Genomic DNA, 17123 nt, shown 5'->3' with positions numbered 1-17123 from the left:
AATTTTATTTATTCTTTTATTCTTTCTAAGTCCCTTAGAGTGTTTTTTACATAAAGCCGAACACATAGTAAACATTTTAACTGTATTTTTAAATATGAGCAAAGAGGGGCGCCTGGGTGGCTCAGTGGGTTAAGCCGCTGCCTTTGGCTCAGGTCATGATCTCAGGGTCCTGGGATCGAGTCCCGCATCGGGCTCTCTGCTCAGCAGGGAGCCTGCTTCCCTCTCTCTCTGCCTGCCTCTCTGACTACTTGTGATTTCTCTCTGTCAAATAAATAAATAAAATCTTTAAAAAATAAATAAATAAATATGAACAAAGAATATTAACTGCGGACTATGCAAGGGTTTAGCAAGGAAGCATCAAAGATGATAAAGGATTTTTATGTATCCACATCACCTAGCTCAGTGCCAGGCACATAGAAATGCAATAATTTTTTTTTAAAGATTTTATTTATTTGACAGGGAGGGAGGGAGCAAGCACAAGCAGGGAGAGCAGCAGAGGAAGAGGAGGAAGTAGGCCTCCTGCCGAGCAGGGAGCTCAATGGCGGGGCTTGAACCCAAGGCCCTGGGATCATGACCTGAGCTAAAGGCAGATGCTTATTCAACTGAGCCACCAGGGGCTCCAGAAATTCAATAATTACCGACTTTATGAAGCCTTAACAAAACTTTGGATTCATTGAGGAATTCTAGGACTCAGGGTTGATGGGATGGGAAAGTGGGAGCATGGATCAACACTCCACGGCTACTGTCTCAGAAGGGAGATCAACCCAGCCCTGGCTCGGAAGGGACACCGGTGAGAAACCGAATTCTCAAATACCAAACTTCTCTCCCTTCCCAAATCAGAGCCTTTGCCTATTTCCAACTTCAGCTGATGGTACCACTGTCCTACCAGCCAGCCAGGCGCGAAAGGTTTGAATTAACTTGGGCACCTCCCTACCACATCCAATTACGAATCGAGTAAGGGATAGGATTTTGAGCTGGGTGCTGAGGTGGTGAATTATGAGGGGAACAGAGGAGCTGTAAGGATTCCAGGATGGCACAGGATAGCTGGGCAGGGGGCACCTGGGTGGCTCAATCTGTTAGGCGTGTGCCTTCGGCTTAGGTCATGATCCCCAGCTCCTGGGATCGAGCCCCATGTTGGGCTCCCTGCTCAACAGGGAGTCTGCTTCTCCTTTTGCCTCTCCTCGCTCATGCTCGCTCTCTCAAATAAAATCTTGGGGGTGGGGATCCTTGGGCGGGATAAAGATGGTGGTTAAGTTTGGTTACAAAATAGAGAGCAAAAGGAGGATGCAGCAGTCTTCCTTGACCGTGAGCAGATCTCTTGAATTTCCCTCCTGAGAACCTGCTTTCTGGGGGAAGACCTGCAGTGCCGGTAAGATTCGGCACTCCTCTTCTGTAATCCAGAGAAAATTACCTTGCCTTTCTGCTCAGAACCGTTCCTTCTCTTTCCACTGTGTGACTCTACGTTTGTATCGCCTACCCTCAGTGCGCACTCCCGTTCAGTCCGTCTGTCAGCAATGCCTACTAGGTGCAGGACTCCCGGCCAGGCCCTGCGGCCGCAGAAAGGAACCTTACTCTCGAGGGAGTGAGTCACGGACACAAGCAAGTGTCACTATGAATGGACCGTGACTAAACAGCATGATCAGGGCTGTGCCCACATGTGTCAACTGCAGAGTGCCAGCCTGGGGAAATCGAGGGAGGCTTCCCCTAGGCAATGAGCCCATAAGAATCCAGTATTGACTGGACAAGAGCTCTGTCACCCAAGAAACAGTGGAGGGTCTGCCTTCAGCTGAACAGCTGGCGTCTGGTCCCAGAGCCTGTGAGCCAGAATAGTCTGGACTGCACTCTAACTGCATCTCCTTTCCCCTTCGCCAGCACCGGCTGCACTGGTGGCGGCACTAAGACCTGGCCTGAGATGGAGGGAGAGTAAAGCAGCTTATTGTACCTATACGGCTGACCAAGACCCTGGGAGGAGGAAGTGGGTAAGTGCCTTATCCAAAAGGATACAGCAGCCTCAAGTCTTATCAAGGGACAACAGCTTCCTCCTTCCTCCACCGCTGACCAAGTCACAGTGGGCCACAGCACTGCAGGCAGCTGTCAGGCAGGACAAAGAGCTGTAAAGCGGCTGGAGTGGAGGTGTATGGACCAGTTCACGGTTATGCCACCCCAAGCAGAAAGGAATGGTGGCTTCCACTAGCATGGTGGTGGTGGAAATGTGAAGATTCAAGAGACATAGTTAAGAGGCAGAACCAATAGGACTCGGTGATAAACTACTCTCAGGAAAAGGGGCGAGTCATGCTTTTCAGCCATTAGCATCCACCCCCAGGGTGGCCTCACCCCCTTCCTGGCAATCCAAGAAATCATATGGTTCCAGGGCCTGTAGCTCCTTCCTCTGCCTACTGCTCAGCAAGTGGGTTCCAGTTTGATAAGAAAAGCCTTCCTGCGGTGGAGACCAAAAGGAAGAGGAAGGAGCTAGTCCATTCCTGCCGAGGAGGTTGTGGGAGAAGGAAGATGGCCAGAGCTGTGTATCCACTTCATGCCCTCTGGCTTCTGGAGTGGGTGCAGCTGCTCTTGGGACCTGGGGCCTTCCCCCCGGCCTGGGCCTTGAACCTGGACCCAAGGCAACTCACCTTGTACACAGGCCCCAATGGCAGCCACTTTGGGTTTTCACTGGACTTCTACAAGGACAACCAAGGGAGGTGAGCCTGGGTTGAAGTCTGGGTGTTGGGAGAGACCATCACCACTTCTGGGAGCCTCAAGCTCCCCATTTGTTACCTAGAGGTTGAGGAAAGAGACTCTTAGGCTCTACTTCAGAGTGAGCTCTTTTTAGGAATACTGGCAGGAACTAGCTCAGGTTAGAGTGTCAGGGAGGGGCACACATGCAGAGGTGGGCACCAACACTACAGCCAGAACAAAGGGAAGATAAAAGTTGATGGCTTACTTTTCCCTCAAGGCTCAGTTGTATGACCGATGCCACCTTGGTCTCCTCAAAATACAGAGAGGAGCACTTATCTTAAAATGACTTGCCCCACTCCCACCTTGTTTTTCTACCCCATGCCCCTCATTCCCATCAAAATTACAAATATTTGAAAAGAAACAATGGAGCATTCACGGCCAGAATTAGCGGCAAAATCAGACTTCCAAGAATAGAATCCTGGTTCCTTCTCTTTACAGTAACTACCCTGCATGATGACTTATTGTGGTAGCCGCAAGGATGCCCACCCCTGGGGATGGCAGACAGTCTTCAAGTACCCACTTCTTGGGGGATTTCCTCTGCTGAAGAGTCACCTCCCCCAAAGTCCCCTTTCCAAGGTGGCCTACAACCAGTGGCTGATCAATGAGGAGTGTGGAGGGAGGAGAGATGTGGAAGGGTCTGATGATCTCACCTCAACTTGGGATGGTTCTGAAAGGTCCTTCTAGTTCCAGAGCTCCTAGGATGTTGAGCCACACCTGTCATTGGCCCTGAATCTGCATCATACTCCTTTCCCTACCCACTCCTGTTCCTTTCCCTTTCTTTCTTTCTTTTTTTTATGATTTTATTTATTGGAGAGAGAGAGCACACAAGCAGGGGGAGCAGCAGGCAGAGGGAAAAGCAGGCTCCCTGCTGAATAAGCAGCTGGATATGGGACTCGATCCCAGGACCCTGGGATCCTGACCTGAACCGAAGGCAGACACAACTGACTGAGCCACATAGGCATTCCGTTCCCTTTTTTTCTGCAGATATTGACCTCATAGGCATTACTTAAACATCCTGTGAGCTCAAAAACAAACAAACAAAAAACAACCAAACAAAAAACAGAAAGAAAGAAAATAAAACATGGCATTATTGTCACCAATTTATATATGGTAGAACTATGACTTGAACTTACATCTACTAAGATCCTGTTATATCAGTACCCCACTTTAGAGGGGCTCAGTAGCTTCCCTAATCACCATTAAACCTAGCTCTCAGGAAGGTATCTGGTAACAGTCTTAAATACCAGGAAGCAGGGGCGCCTGGGTGGCTCAGTGGGTTAAAGCCTCTGCCTTCAGCTCAGGTCATGATCTCAGGGTCCTGGGATTGAGTCCCGCATTGGGCTCTCTGCTCAGCGGGGAGCCTGCTTCCTCCTCTCTCTCTCTCTCTCTCTCTGCCTGTCTCTCTGCCTACTTGTGATCTCTGTCAAATAAATAAATAAAATCTTAAAAAAAAAAAAAAATCCAGGGAGCATGTAAACAAACCCCTGACTTAAGGTGTGGGGCACAAGGGTGTGGGATGTGAAGTTTGGGTGGTGTGCAGATCTTAGGAGATCTTTTTCAGCAAGGAAGACAAACTCTTCATATTCTAACCAAACTAAACGGTTATAGTACCAGCTTTACCCTTAACTTACTAAATTACTTTACGCACGTGGTTTCCCTGCTGGGAGACAGCTTCCCTGGCCATAACATCAACAGGCTGACCTCCATGGTCTGTGATGCCCGGTTGAGGGAAGATGATCCAGTGCCCTCCAAGGCACACAGCCCTTCTGGGTAGTGCTCTCAGCGCAGGCGCCAGGGCATGTGGTACCTCGGGATTCGCCCCGCACTCACCCAGCTTTCCTACGCAGAGTGGCCATCGTGGTGGGCGCCCCACGGACCCTAGGCCCCAGCCAGGAGGAGACAGGCGGCGTGTTCCTGTGCCCCTGGAAGGCCGAGGGCACCCAGTGCACCATGCTGCCCTTCGACCTCAGTGAGTCCAGCGCAAGGAGGGAAAAGGAGGGGCTACAGGGGGCGTGGACAGCCGTGCTTAAGCGCCGCACCCTGATTGTGCCCTCCAGATGATGAGACCCGACAAGTAGGCTCCTACACCTTCCAAACCTTCAAGTCCCGGCAAGGACTGGGGGCGTCGGTGGTCAGCTGGAAGGACAACATTGTGGTGGGCGCTGCGGCACGGGGAACCGAGAGCAGTCGGGGGCAGGGACACGTGCGGGGGAGGAGGGGACCCGACTCCCGCTGGTTCCCCACTCTCCTGTGGCCCTGTTCCAGGCCTGCGCCCCCTGGCAGCACTGGAACGCCCTAGAAAAGACCGAAGAGGCTGAGAAGACGCCCGTAGGTGGCTGCTTCCTGGCTCAGCTCCAGAACGGCGCCCGCGCGGAGTACTCGCCCTGTCGGGATAACACCATGAGCCAGGTTTACCAGGAAAACGGCTTTAGTGAGTTCTGCTCTCCATTTGGCCTCCGCCCACTCACGGAGCCCTAAGCCCCGCCCCCAACTCCTACGCCCCACCCCGGCCCCGCCCCGGCCCCGACGCCCGCGCACACTCCCGGATCCGCCCCTTCGCTAACTCCTCCTCCTTCCGTCCCCCAATAGACGACCGGCGCTGCTGCGAAGCGGGCTTCAGCTCCGCGGTTACAGAGGCGAGAAGGGAGCCCAAGCGGCGTGGGGGCGGCTCCCAAGCAGGGTTCCTTCTCACTTCCTGGGCTTCCCTTTCAGGCTGGAGAGCTGGTGCTTGGGGCCCCTGGCGGCTATTTTTTCTTAGGTACCTGACCATCTGTACACCTCCCTCCCTTCTCTGGGCCTGGGGAGACTCCAGGAGTCTGGGTCCCCACACCCGCTGTCTCTCGCGCCCTAGGTCTGCTGGCGCGGGCTCCCATTGCCACTATCGTCTCGAGTTACCGCCCAGGCACCCTCTTGTGGCACGTGGCCTCTCAGAGCTTCTCCTTGGACTCCTACGAGCCGGAGTACGAGGACGGCTACCGGGGTAATCCCGGCCCCTCCCTTCTAGCCTCCCCGCGCCCTCAAAGCATCACCGCGCACTCCGCAGGCTGGGTCCTGCCCCTGCGGGAGCGCCCTCAGGCCAACTCGGCTGGCCAACCCCGCACCTAAGACGTCTTCACCCTCTGTGCCCACAGCTTTCTCGCCACGGCGCAAGTCCCATATACCCCTGCTTACCTTTCCCACCCTGGATTCGCAGCGTGGCCTAGGGCGGGGCTTGGCCTCAGTTTTCCCGTCAATACAACGCAGGGTTTGGCCTGGGTGGTCCCTGAGACCCTTTCTTCCTGTCCCTTGGCCCTCTCCCTGCTTCGCCCTCTCAGAAAGAGTAATTCGTGCTGTGTCTTCAGGGTACTCGGTGGCCGTGGGAGAGTTCGACGGGGATCTCAACACCACAGGCAAGAAATCCATTTAGGGGCAAAGGTTGGGAACCCCAACCCCGGGGAGGAGCACTTACAAGTCCTGCACCGAAGTCTCCCCTGGGTTGCAGAATGGCGGGTGGGAGGTGGGGTGGGTAGGTTCAAAGGACTTCATTCACTCTGGGGTCCGGCTCTCCCCAGAGTATGTCCTCGGTGCCCCCACCTGGAGCTGGACCCTGGGAGCGGTGAGTGCCCCCTGTCCCGCCACAGGGCATCCCAAAACCCCCGACCCCACTCCTCAGCCTCACAAGCCCTCTAAACCTCCTGCCTTTTCTCAATGGGAGGCTCTCCTGGGGAGCAAGAATGAGGCACTCCTTGCATTCTCTGTGCAGGTGGAAATTTTGAACTCGAACCACCGGACACTGCACAAGCTGCATGGAGAGCAGGTGGAGGCCCGCCATGGTGGGGGTGGCCGAAGCTGGGGAATTAGAACCCTAGAATATTACAGGGATGGGAGGGGCAATGTGTAAGAGAGGGTGCCGGTCTAGGGGCAGGAATTAAGTATGCCTCCTCTTCCTGCAGATGGCTTCTTATTTTGGACACTCGGTGACCGTCACTGATGTAAATGGAGACGGGTGAGGGGCGCCCCATCCCTACCCGTTTTGGGTACCCAGTCATCAGAGGGGTTGACTGTTTTCGGTCTCCTCCTTTCCTTGCCCACTCCCACATGACAACCAAGGAGGGGAGAGGGAGGGCGAGAATGGAATGGGCAAGATTTGGCTCAGGCCTGCATCATCCCCCTAACCCACCCCACCGCGCTGCCCGTCTGGCCTGCAGGAGGCACGACCTGCTGGTGGGCGCACCACTGTACATGGAGAGCCGCACTGACCACAAACTGGCCGAGGTGGGGCGCGTGTACTTGTTCCTGCAGCCTCGAGGTCACCACGTGCTGGGCACCCCCAGCCTCCTGCTGACCGGCACTCAGCTCTACGGGCGATTTGGCTCAGCCATCGCACCCCTGGGCGACCTCGACAGGGATGGCTACAATGGTAAGGGAAGAGAGGAGCCCCACTTGCTGCGAAATGGTTAACAGTCATAGCAAAGATCATGGGTTTGACCAGAGGGCCGCCAGAGCCGGGAACCAGGCTTTTGGGGAGAAGAGTTGAAAGGGACCACTTAGGATTTGTTTGCATCCATCCAGGCAAGAGAAGGTGACCACCTGGCTGTGGATTTTGGCGGTGGAGTTAGAGATGGGTTGATTTCACAGGTATTTAGTACCTGGACTATTAAGACTTGATGGGTGGCTGGATGTGGAGCAAAGAGAGAGCCAGGAGTTGAGGGGGTGTGGTGCCTTCACTGCCTGGAACTCAGGCCAAGTAGCGGGACTGGGAAAGGGAGGGCAGGGGGGTGGAGATCAGCAGGTCATCCCTGGGCATGTTTGACCTCGAAAGACTTGGGAGCATTAGGCAGACTTCCAGAGAAAAACCACGTGTGCTTTCCCCACTGGCACCAGAGAGTTCCAAGTGAGAGACAGAGGCTTCAGGAGGGTGAAAGAGGTCCCCAGCACCTGTGAAGTAAAAAAAGGCATCGGACAAAGCCCTGGGGAGCAAGAGCGCTTAGGGGACTCCTAGAGGAAGTGAGTCTAGAAAGGAGACAGGAGTGTCCAGAGAAGTAGGAGAGAAACCAGGAGATCTCTTGGCCCTGAACTGAAGGAAGAGAGTGCTCTGAGCAGGAGGAAGGGGGTCAGCGGCTCCAGATGCTTCTGAAAGACATCATTAGATGGGGTTGGAGAAGTCTCATTGGGCTTTAGCAAGAAGGAAGTCATTGGTGACAATGAGAGGAAGTGGTTTCAGGGCTGGGTAGGCACAGAAGTCGGAATGCCATGGGGTAGAGTCAGGAATGGAAGTGAAGAACTGGAGGCAGCCAGTGTAGACAGCTCTCGCAACCAGTTTGTGAAAGGACAAAAAGAAGGAGGAGGAAGAGGAGGAGGAGGAGGAGGAATGGGGGGAGGGGAGGGGGGAGGGAAGGAAGGAAGGAAGAAAGAAAGAAATGATTCCTGAAAGGAGAGGAGGCTCAAGAGAAGGTTATTCTATTTCAAAGCCGATGAAGTAGGTTGAATGTGGAGGACATGATCTGGTGGGGAAACAGGGTGGTGAGGGAAGCGAGCAGGAGGGTCCCCGTGATGCTCGGTGGGCGAGGCTGGGCTGGGATTGTTTAGCCTGGTGGCAGGGCACAGGAGTTGGGGAAAGTGGGTTTGCATTTACACCACAACAGTGGGACTGCTTCTCTCTGTGAAGGAGGTAGGGGACTGGGAGCTTGAAGAAAGTTTGAAATAGGTGTGAGCAGAGTGGGAGAGGGGGCTGAGCAGACCCCCTCAGGACAGCTGGGCAGCATCTTGATCCCTAGTTTCCATGGGTGGCGAGGAATCCCTGGGGCCCCATCTGCCGAGGTCTGGCCAGACTTGCTGAGGACCTGGCAATGGGGTAAGGTGGCAGAGGATATGACCGGGGTGGTCGAATGGTCAGAAATAAGGAAGAGATGAAGATGTTAAAGGTCAGGGGCACCTGGGTGGCTCAGTCATTAAGTGTCTGCCTTCAGCTCAGGTCATGATACCAGAATCCTGGGATCGAGCTCTGCATTGGGTTGCCTGCTTGGCAGGAAGCCTGCTTCTCCCTCCCCCACTCCCCCTGCTTGTGTTCCCTCTCTTGCTGTCTCTCTCTGTCAAATACATAAATAAAATATTTTAAAAAAAAAAAAAAAGAGATGCTAGGGCACGTGGGTGGCTCAGTGGGTTAAACCTCTGACTTCGGCTCAGGTCATGATCCCAGGGTCCTGGAATCGAGCTCCACATCCGGCTCCCTGCTCAGCAGGAAGCCTGCTTCCCCCCCCCCCTCTCTGCCTGCCTCTCCGCCTACTTGTGATCTCTGCCTGTCAAGTAAATAAATAAAATCTTAAAGAAAAAAAAAATATGCTAATGATCAGGAGAGAGGGGAGGCCCAGAACCTGGGGATGAGACTGGTCAGGGTGGTCTTATTTGGATGAATTCTTTGTAACTCAATCAGAAAAATCAATAGATTTTTTAAAGGAAAAAAACGTCCTTAGAAAACAAAGTCAGAAGACAAGGAAAGACAGTTACAACATATACATAAAAGTTCTTATTCCTGTCACATGTAAAGGATTCTTACAAATTAATAAGATTATGATGATTAACAAATACATTTTCAAGAGTGGTCTTAAAAGTTATTAGTGATGACAAGCCCCTAGTGTGGCTCTGAGTTCGCATGGTGGAATTGAAATGGGGTGAAGGGGGAGCCTTCAGTTAGCTCAGTTGGTTAAGCATCTGACTCTTGATTTTGACTCAAGTCATGACCTCAGGGTCATAGGATAGAGCCCCGAGCTGGGCTCTGTGCTGGGCGTGGAGCCTGCTTGGGATTCTCTCTCTCCCTCTATCCCTCCTGCTAGCACACACAGGCATTCTCTCTCTCTCTAAACAAATAGTCTGGAAGGAAGGAAGGGGGGGGGGGAGGGAGGGAGGGAGAGAAAGAAATGGATGAAGTTCCTTAGGGGAAAAGGGGGCCACTACTTAATAGGTCTTGGTTATTTAATCTTCTGGGACTCAGTTTTTTCATCTAAAATGGAATAATAGTGCCCAATTTTCAGGATTAAATGAAATCATGTCAATATATTTTCCTCAATGGACACCAAGGGCTGCTACTGTTTTTATAATCATCCTACTTGGTGGGTCTCTTTTGTTCTGAGTTGTAAACTCCTGGAGGGAAGGGCAGCTTCCTCCTTGACACTGAATTTTGTATCCCTCTGCTGGTCTCCTGGAGTCTGTGGGAGGGGGAGCTTGGGGCCACCTGGATAACAAAACAGAAAATGGTAGCAAACAGCCATTGCCCTTCTGTTGCTCCTTCCAGATGTTGCAGTGGCCGCCCCCTATGGAGGTCCCAGTGGTCGGGGCCAAGTGCTGGTGTTCCTGGGTGGGAGTGAGGGGCTGAGTTCACGCCCCTCCCAGATCCTGGACAGCCCCTTCCCAGCAGGCTCTGGCTTCGGCTTCTCCCTGCGAGGTGCCACAGACATCGATGACAATGGATTCCCAGGTGCCCCTGGAATGCCTCCAGTAGCCCAGAAGGGCTCTTGGGTATTAGCCGGAGATGCTGAAAGACACAGTCAGGGGCCTAGGCCTCACTGAGTTTTCTGACCCTTCTGGGAGGCTGGGAAGCTGGGGGTGAGGGGTAGGTCAAAACTCCAGTGGGGGAAATGGTGTGGGAACCCCTGAAGACCCCGAGCCTCCTCTAACTGGTGATTCTGATCCCTCCACCATCTGTAGACCTACTGGTGGGAGCTTATGGGGCCAACAAGGTGGCTGTGTACAGGTGAGTGCTGGCCCCAGGGGGACTGTGGGGGAGGGTCCACACCATCAAAGGCTCCTGGGCCAGGAGGATCCACAATAGCGAGCCTCTCCCCATTCTGCCAGAGCTCAGCCAGTGGTGATGGCCAGTGTCCAGCTGTTGGTACAAGATTCACTGAATCCTGCTGTGAAGAATTGTGTCCTGCCCCAGACCCAGAAGCGCGTTACTTGGTAGGAGGCAGAGGGCAAGGATGGGTCGGGTGAGGTCTGGAACCTTAAGGGGCCCTAGCTCCTGAGCCCAAATCCTATCTTTGCAGCTTTAATATACAGATGTGCGTAGGAGCTACTGGGCACAACATTCCTCAGCAGCTGCGTGAGTGTCGTCATGGGAACAGAAGGGAGGGGTGTCTGGGCTCCGTTGGAGGCTAGCCTGGGAGACCCTGACCCTCCCCTCTCGCCTTGCCAGCCATAAATGCAGAGCTGCAGCTGGACCGGCAGAAGCCCCGCCAGGGCCGGCGGGTGCTTCTGCTGAATTCTCTACTGGTGGACACCATGCTGCGTCTGGACCTGGGCGGGAGACAGAGCCCCATCTGTCACACCACCATGGCCTTCCTCCGAGTACACCCGGGCGGGGGATGGGAAGGGCTGGATGTGTGCAAGCCTGTTCCTCTAGCCCTGGGTTGTGGGCCTGGGGCTAGGGGTACGGGAGTGGTTAATGGGACGTGTCTGGCAGGGTGCCTGCTCTGACTCTTGTCCCCTCCCTAGGACGAGGCCGATTTCCGGGACAAGCTGAGCCCCATCATGCTCAGCTTCAATGTGTCCTTGCAGCCCAGGAAGGATGGAGTAGCCCCTGCTGTCGTGCTTCACGGAGACACCCATGTCCAAGAGCAGGTCTGGGGGGAAACGGGCAATGGAGGGGCAGGACCTCTACCAGAAAGTCAGGGTTAGGGTTAGTGTCCAATTCCTAACAGGATCCCCAAAACCTTGATGTGACTACTCATCTCCAATGTCTTCTCTAAACCTTAATGAAAACCCCCAAGTCTCAAAATTCCTTAAACCCTGTTCCAAGCCCCACGTGTGGTTTACGTCACCTGTCAACTCCGACAAACCCATAAACCCCGATGTCACTGTCCTGATATTGTCCCAAACGCTGATGTAGATGGTGTCAGCTCCAAACTCCTTTTCATCCTCGGACCTTCTAATTCCCTTGGCCCTGATGTGACCCCCCAAACTTCACATGTCCCCAACTCACCCGCACCCCTCACTGTGCCTCTTCTAGACCCGCATCATCCTGGACTGTGGGGAAGATGACGTGTGTGTGCCCCAGCTCCAGCTCTCCGCCAGCGTGTGAGGAGGCGTGGGCCCCATGATGCCCCTTCACCACCTGGGGCCGCCCCCCTCACCCCACCCAGACCCTGGGCCCGGGGCCAGGCCTCCTCCGCTTTACTCCTTTCTCCCCATAGAATGGGGTCCCCACTCCTCATCGGAGCCAATAACGTGCTGGAGCTGCGGATGATTGCAGCCAATGAGGGCGAGGGGGCCTACGAAGCCCAGCTGGCCGTCCACCTGCCCACAGGTGCCCACTACATGCGGGCCATCAGCGACATCAAGGTGAGGCCCCACCTCGGGGGCATTCCCAGGGACCTGCGGGGTGCAAGAGCCTTGCCTCTCCTTTTGCAGCTGAGAGGCCCCACTTCTCAGGCATGGTTGTAATTGTAATTGGGAAAAGGAGTATTTGCTAATAGCGTAAAATCCGAGGGCTCTTCTAAAGCCCAAAAGGAAAATGGCTTAGGAACTAGGTGTTAGCAGGAACTCTCCACCTCTCCACCCCGGCACACAAGCCCCCTCCGGACTTTCCGAGAGCGCTTACATATACCTAAGATACCCCAACCATCTTCTTTCTTGAAACTCCCTCCCTGAAGGGCTTTGAGAGACTCATCTGTAACCAGAAGAAGGAGAATGAGACCAAGATGGTGTTGTGTGAGCTGGGCAACCCCATGAAGAGGAACGCCCGGGTGAGGCCCCAAGGCATGGGTACTGGGTCCTCGCCACCAGGGCTCAGACACAGCTGAGTTTTAGGAGCTGGGCTTGGAGTCCTGTAGCTCTGGGTGGGAATCCTGGTCCTCACACTCCCTGTGTTCTTGGCCTAGTGGCTTTCCCTCTCTCAGTGGGTTTCTGAGATAATGGGACAAGGCTGCCCAGAGTGGGCATCTGTCTGGGCTGTGACTTTGGCCCTCCCCGTCTCTCAGATAGGAATCACGATGTTGGTGAGTGTGGAGAACCTGGAAGAGGCCGGCGAGCATGTGTCATTCTGGCTGCAGATCAGAAGGTACTGGACTGGGGAACATACCTACCCACCACCCTTCCCCTGGTTGATCCTGATGCAGACACTCTCAGAGGCCCTCCTTCCAGAAGGATCTTTTGGAACGTCTGCTCTGTAGACTTCCCCGTTCCCTTTCTTCCCCCAGAGACTTGTTTCTGAGTCTTGGAGCCCTAGAAGCTCTTTCACAGGTCTAACTTCAGTGCGGCGTGCTGACTGTGCGGTTAGCGCTTTCCCAAATGCCTGAAATTCTGGCCCTGCCCCAGAGAGTTGTGATGTCCACTGGGCTGTGTGCCTGACCTGCTTCTCCTTATCCCTTTTCCTCCAGCAAGAACAGCCAGAATCCGAATAGCGAGGCTGTGCTGCTGGATGTCCCGGTCCGGGCAGAGGCCCACGTGGAGCTTCGAGGGTGAGACCAGGGACAGACCAGGGAGATGGTGGGCAGAACCCTTGCTTCACAGGGCCTTGGGGGAACCCCTACAGGTGACTCAGCTGATCAAGCTCACCTGGAGGGATTCGGGGCCCACAGGAACTCCTTTCCAGCCTCCCTGGTGGTAATAGCCGAAGAAGAAGACAGCAGGGAGAACAGCTCCAACATCTGGGGCCCCAAAGTGGAGCACACCTACGAGGTAGGAAGGGCCTTCCAGGACCCAGGCTGGGGTGGGGCAGGGCCCAGGAGCTGCGCCGTCCGTCGGCGCTGAGCCACCTGACATCCGACCACCACCACCCGCCAGCTCCACAACAATGGCCCTGGCGCTGCGAGTGGCCTCCGGCTCAGCCTCTGCCTCCCTGGCCAGTCCCAGCCTTCCGACCTGCTCTACATCCTGGACATACAGCCCCAGGGGGGGCTTCAGTGCTCCCCCCAGCCCACACCTAACCCCTACAAGGTGAGAGCCTGGGTGAAAGAAAGACTTGTGGCTGGGGCCTCAGCCCATCAACCAGAGCCCCTCCCGGAGTTGGGGGGCGGGATGAGTGGAGCTCAGACCAACTGCTTGCCTCCCCAGCTGAACTGGAGGCAGCCTACCCCCAGCCCTTCCCCTACGTCCCCTGGGCGTCACAAGCGGGAGCGCAGACAGGCGTCCCTGCCAGGGTCCGACCAGCCCGCCAGGCCTCAGGATCCAGTTCTCCTGGTGAGCAGGCTCCGTGGTCTCCAGCCGGGGCCTCCCTGGGGCGCAGGGGCAGAGGCTCTGGGAGGCAGGGCGAGGGGCCCACGGTGTGATGCAGGCCTCGGGTGGACCGCAGGTGAATATGAAGGGTGGGGCTTGTGTCTGGGGCCCGCTGTGGGTCCTTGAATCTTTAAATGTTCCCAGTACGTTAAAGAAAATGAAGACATGCCAAAGCAGAGTTACAAAAATTCTGGGTGTCGAATGCTGTATGATGACCCCCTTCTTCCCGCCCTTTCCCTGCATCTCTGCAACCCTGTGAGCAGCCCCGTTTAGAGATAAGGGCAGAAGCTTGATTCTGAAGCTCTTCCTGGGGGTGGGGGTGGCCGGAGCTCCCTGTCCTCCCTGCCCCTTTCTACGATTGGGTCCTTGGGGTGGTGAGGGCTGAGGGGTCCGAAGGGCTGGGAACTGATGACGCATCCCCTTAGAGCTGCGACTCGGGGCCGCATACGGTGGTGCAGTGTGAGCTGCAGGAGATGGCGCGAGGCCAGCGGGCCATGGTCAGGGTGCTGGCCTTCCTGCAGCTGTCCAGCCTCCAACAGGTTGGGGCGGGGCCGGGGGGGCGGAGAGAATACCAGGGGCGGGGCTTTATGGGGGTGTGTGCTGGGGCGGGGCTTTATGGGGGCAGGGACCACGCCTGCTCTGGGCCAGATGGGGCCACAAGGGGTGAAGAGGGAGTGAGCGCTGGGCTTACTTTTGAGGGGACAGGATTAGGCCAGGACCAGGACTCCTGCGACCAGCAGGCCCATGTAAATGGCTTTCACCGCACCCCGTTCAGAGGCCCCTGGATCAGTTCGTGCTGCAGTCGCAAGCTTGGTTCAATGTCTCCTCGCTTCCCTACGCTGTGCCGGCCCTCAGCCTGCCCAGTGGGGAAGCTCTGGTGAGTACAAGCCTGTGGGACCCACTGTCTTCCCAAGCCTCCGTGCCCCACAGGATGGGGGCGGGGCATCCCCGGGTCTGAGGGGTGGCACAAGTGGGTGGCTCGGTTGGGGGTCCTCAGCCCACAAGTCTGAGTCTTTGGGAGAGGCAGGTGTCAAGGTGTCTGAGAAAGCATGTGGGTTTGCCCTCAGGTGCAGACGCAGCTGCTTCGCACCTTGGAGCGGGACATTCCCATCTGGTGGGTACTGGTAGGGGTGCTCGGCGGCCTGGTGTTGCTCACTCTCCTGGTCCTGGCCATGTGGAAGGTGAGGCATGAAGGGACTTTGGGGTCCCTGGGTGGGCACAGGCTTGACCCTGCCCGACCTCACAGGGAGGCAGAGAGATGGTGACCCAGGGTCTGTCCGCATCTCCACTAGTAAGTGCTGTTCTCCAGAGAACCTCTCCCAGGCCACAGACCCCTGGGAGAGGGGCACCTAAAATCCCTAGGGCCTTGCAGCCTGTTTCCCGCTGAGAGGAAGAGTCCCAGGAAGGGAGCCCTGCCTTCAGGGATTCCTTGGCTGCTGAGCAGGACAGGGCTCACCTCCAGACTCCTTCTCTGAGTCTGATGCAGACCCTCTGGGGAGGCCCTGCGGGGTCACTCCCTCCTCTGTGCCAGGAGGGCTGTTCTCAAACTCAATTAAGTGCTCAAGCCCTGGGAAGTCATAGTGCTTTTAGGGAAAATCATGCATTAGACTTATAGTCATCAAATACATGTCACTGTGAGCTTGAGTCACATGGAGACCTAGCAGCCAATATTTAAGAAAAATTCAGGGAAAGGGCAGGGCACCTGGGTGGCTCAGTCCGTTAAGCGTCTGCCTTCAGCTCAGGTCATGATCTTGGGGTTCTAGGACTGACCCCTGCATGGGGCTCCCTGTTCAGCAAGGAGTCTACTTCTCCCTCTCCCTCTGCCCTTCCTCCCTGCTCATACTTTCTCTGTCTCTCAAAAAAGTAATCTTTTTTAAAAATTCAGGGGGAAAAAAATTAAAAACAGTAACTTGTGACATATGTTATCTCAGAATGGGGAAGGCCTCCATTTGTGCACGCAGGGGGATCTAAGTGTGCTGGTCCGGGGAGAGGACCTTGTGATTGGCTGCTTTCTAGCCTGCTTCTTCAACTGCTGCTCGGGGGCCCACTGATGATCTTTACATCCTGTCCCCGGCCCCTGTGCACCCCCAGGTTGGCTTCTTCAAGCGCAACCGGCCGCCACTAGAAGAAGATGAGGAGGACGAATGAGGGGGTGGCCCATGCCCTGTCCTATGAGGAAGGCTGGGAGCTGTGTCTGCTCTGCCCCTTCTTCAAGGTGCTCCCCCCAGCTCTGCTCACCCGTGGCTTGGAGCTGTCCCATGGAGGCCTCCTGGGATTCTCCCCCTCTGGTGAGAGCTGGCCACTCCTTTCCCTGCTGCCAAATAAAGAGCTCCAATCCCCAGCATGCTGTCTCCACTCGGGTCAGTGAAGAGAAGGGGACCGGGGACAGGTGATGCTTGGAGAGAGGGGTTGGGGCTGGCAGAAGTGTGAGCAGAGTTGCCTGTTACAGACAAAAGTTGTCCATTACTGTCTTTGGGAGTTTCTGGGAGCAAAGAGTGGGGGCAAAACAGAGGAGAAAGGGTGGCAGAGCCTCCAAGAAAGACTGGAGGGGGATGGGGTATCCGAGGGTAGCTGGGTGCATATGGAGACTGGGGGCATCAGAGAAGGCAGGCTGGTCCCTGGTGGACAGCTTTATTTATTTATTTATTTTTTTCTTGTGGACAGCTTTAAACAGTATTTTTTTTTTTTCCATGATTTTGGAGAGATAATTCTCAAGTGGACCTGGGATTTGGGAACATAACCTGCACTCCCCACTCCCATTGAAATAAACAAACAAACAAAACGCCTTTAAAGCCGGCTTCAGAGTGAAGAGGGGGCAGAGGGAAGCTGACTAAGCCCTCAGCCTGAAAAAGGGAGAGGAGAAAAGGCTTTGCTGTCCAGGGAGAGAAGCACACCAGGGATAGGAAAGCAGACTCTGCTGTCCAGCTCCCCTTCCTCCCCATCAAGGAGAAGCTGTTCAGTTAGGAAAGCACCCCAGGCAGGGGTGCTAGGAGCAGAATACAACTCTCCCTCCTCTGCCTGCCAACACTGGAGTCCCAGGATAGACAGGAAGGGGGAGGGGGTCCACCTGGAGTCCTGAGAAATGTGTTGATTGATGGGTTCAGTAAATATTGATTGAGCCCCTCCCATGTGCCCGAGACTCTGCCAGCGCTGAGATGGAGCAGTGAAGAGAGCCAAGTTCTGGCCCCTTGTGAGACTCA

General features: G+C 55.2%; 1 protein-coding gene across 2 annotated transcripts; it reads left to right on the top strand.

Moving 5' to 3' along the window:
* The first annotated feature begins 2430 nt into the window (after positions 1 to 2430).
* ITGA2B (integrin subunit alpha 2b) lies at positions 2431 to 16265 on the top strand. 2 transcript variants are annotated; one of them, XM_013046021.2, is made up of 31 exons: positions 2431 to 2696; positions 4581 to 4702; positions 4791 to 4888; positions 4999 to 5164; positions 5323 to 5369; positions 5446 to 5491; positions 5585 to 5713; positions 6075 to 6122; positions 6285 to 6328; positions 6476 to 6529; positions 6666 to 6718; positions 6921 to 7132; positions 10004 to 10186; positions 10417 to 10462; positions 10564 to 10668; positions 10755 to 10810; positions 10904 to 11055; positions 11203 to 11328; positions 11717 to 11784; positions 11901 to 12048; positions 12360 to 12452; positions 12687 to 12766; positions 13086 to 13166; positions 13287 to 13386; positions 13492 to 13644; positions 13762 to 13887; positions 14068 to 14178; positions 14349 to 14462; positions 14699 to 14800; positions 14991 to 15104; positions 16015 to 16265. In XM_013046021.2, the coding sequence occupies exons 1-31, from the start codon at positions 2509 to 2511 to the stop codon at positions 16069 to 16071; spliced, it is 3222 nt and encodes a 1073-aa protein (XP_012901475.1). In that variant the 5' UTR covers positions 2431 to 2508; the 3' UTR covers positions 16072 to 16265. The 2 variants fall into 2 exon arrangements, with proteins under 2 accessions (XP_012901475.1, XP_004772590.1); XM_004772533.3 differs by lacking the exon at positions 14068 to 14178 and having other exon boundaries at positions 2435 to 2696.
* Positions 16266 to 17123: the final 858 nt, after the last annotated feature.

Source organism: Mustela putorius, unplaced genomic scaffold, assembly GCF_011764305.1.
Source record: "Mustela putorius furo isolate JIRA1106 unplaced genomic scaffold, ASM1176430v1.1 tig00000487_pilon_pilon_pilon, whole genome shotgun sequence".
NCBI classification, from domain to species: domain Eukaryota; kingdom Metazoa; phylum Chordata; class Mammalia; order Carnivora; family Mustelidae; genus Mustela; species Mustela putorius.
This window is presented reverse-complemented; position numbering and strand designations above follow the sequence as displayed.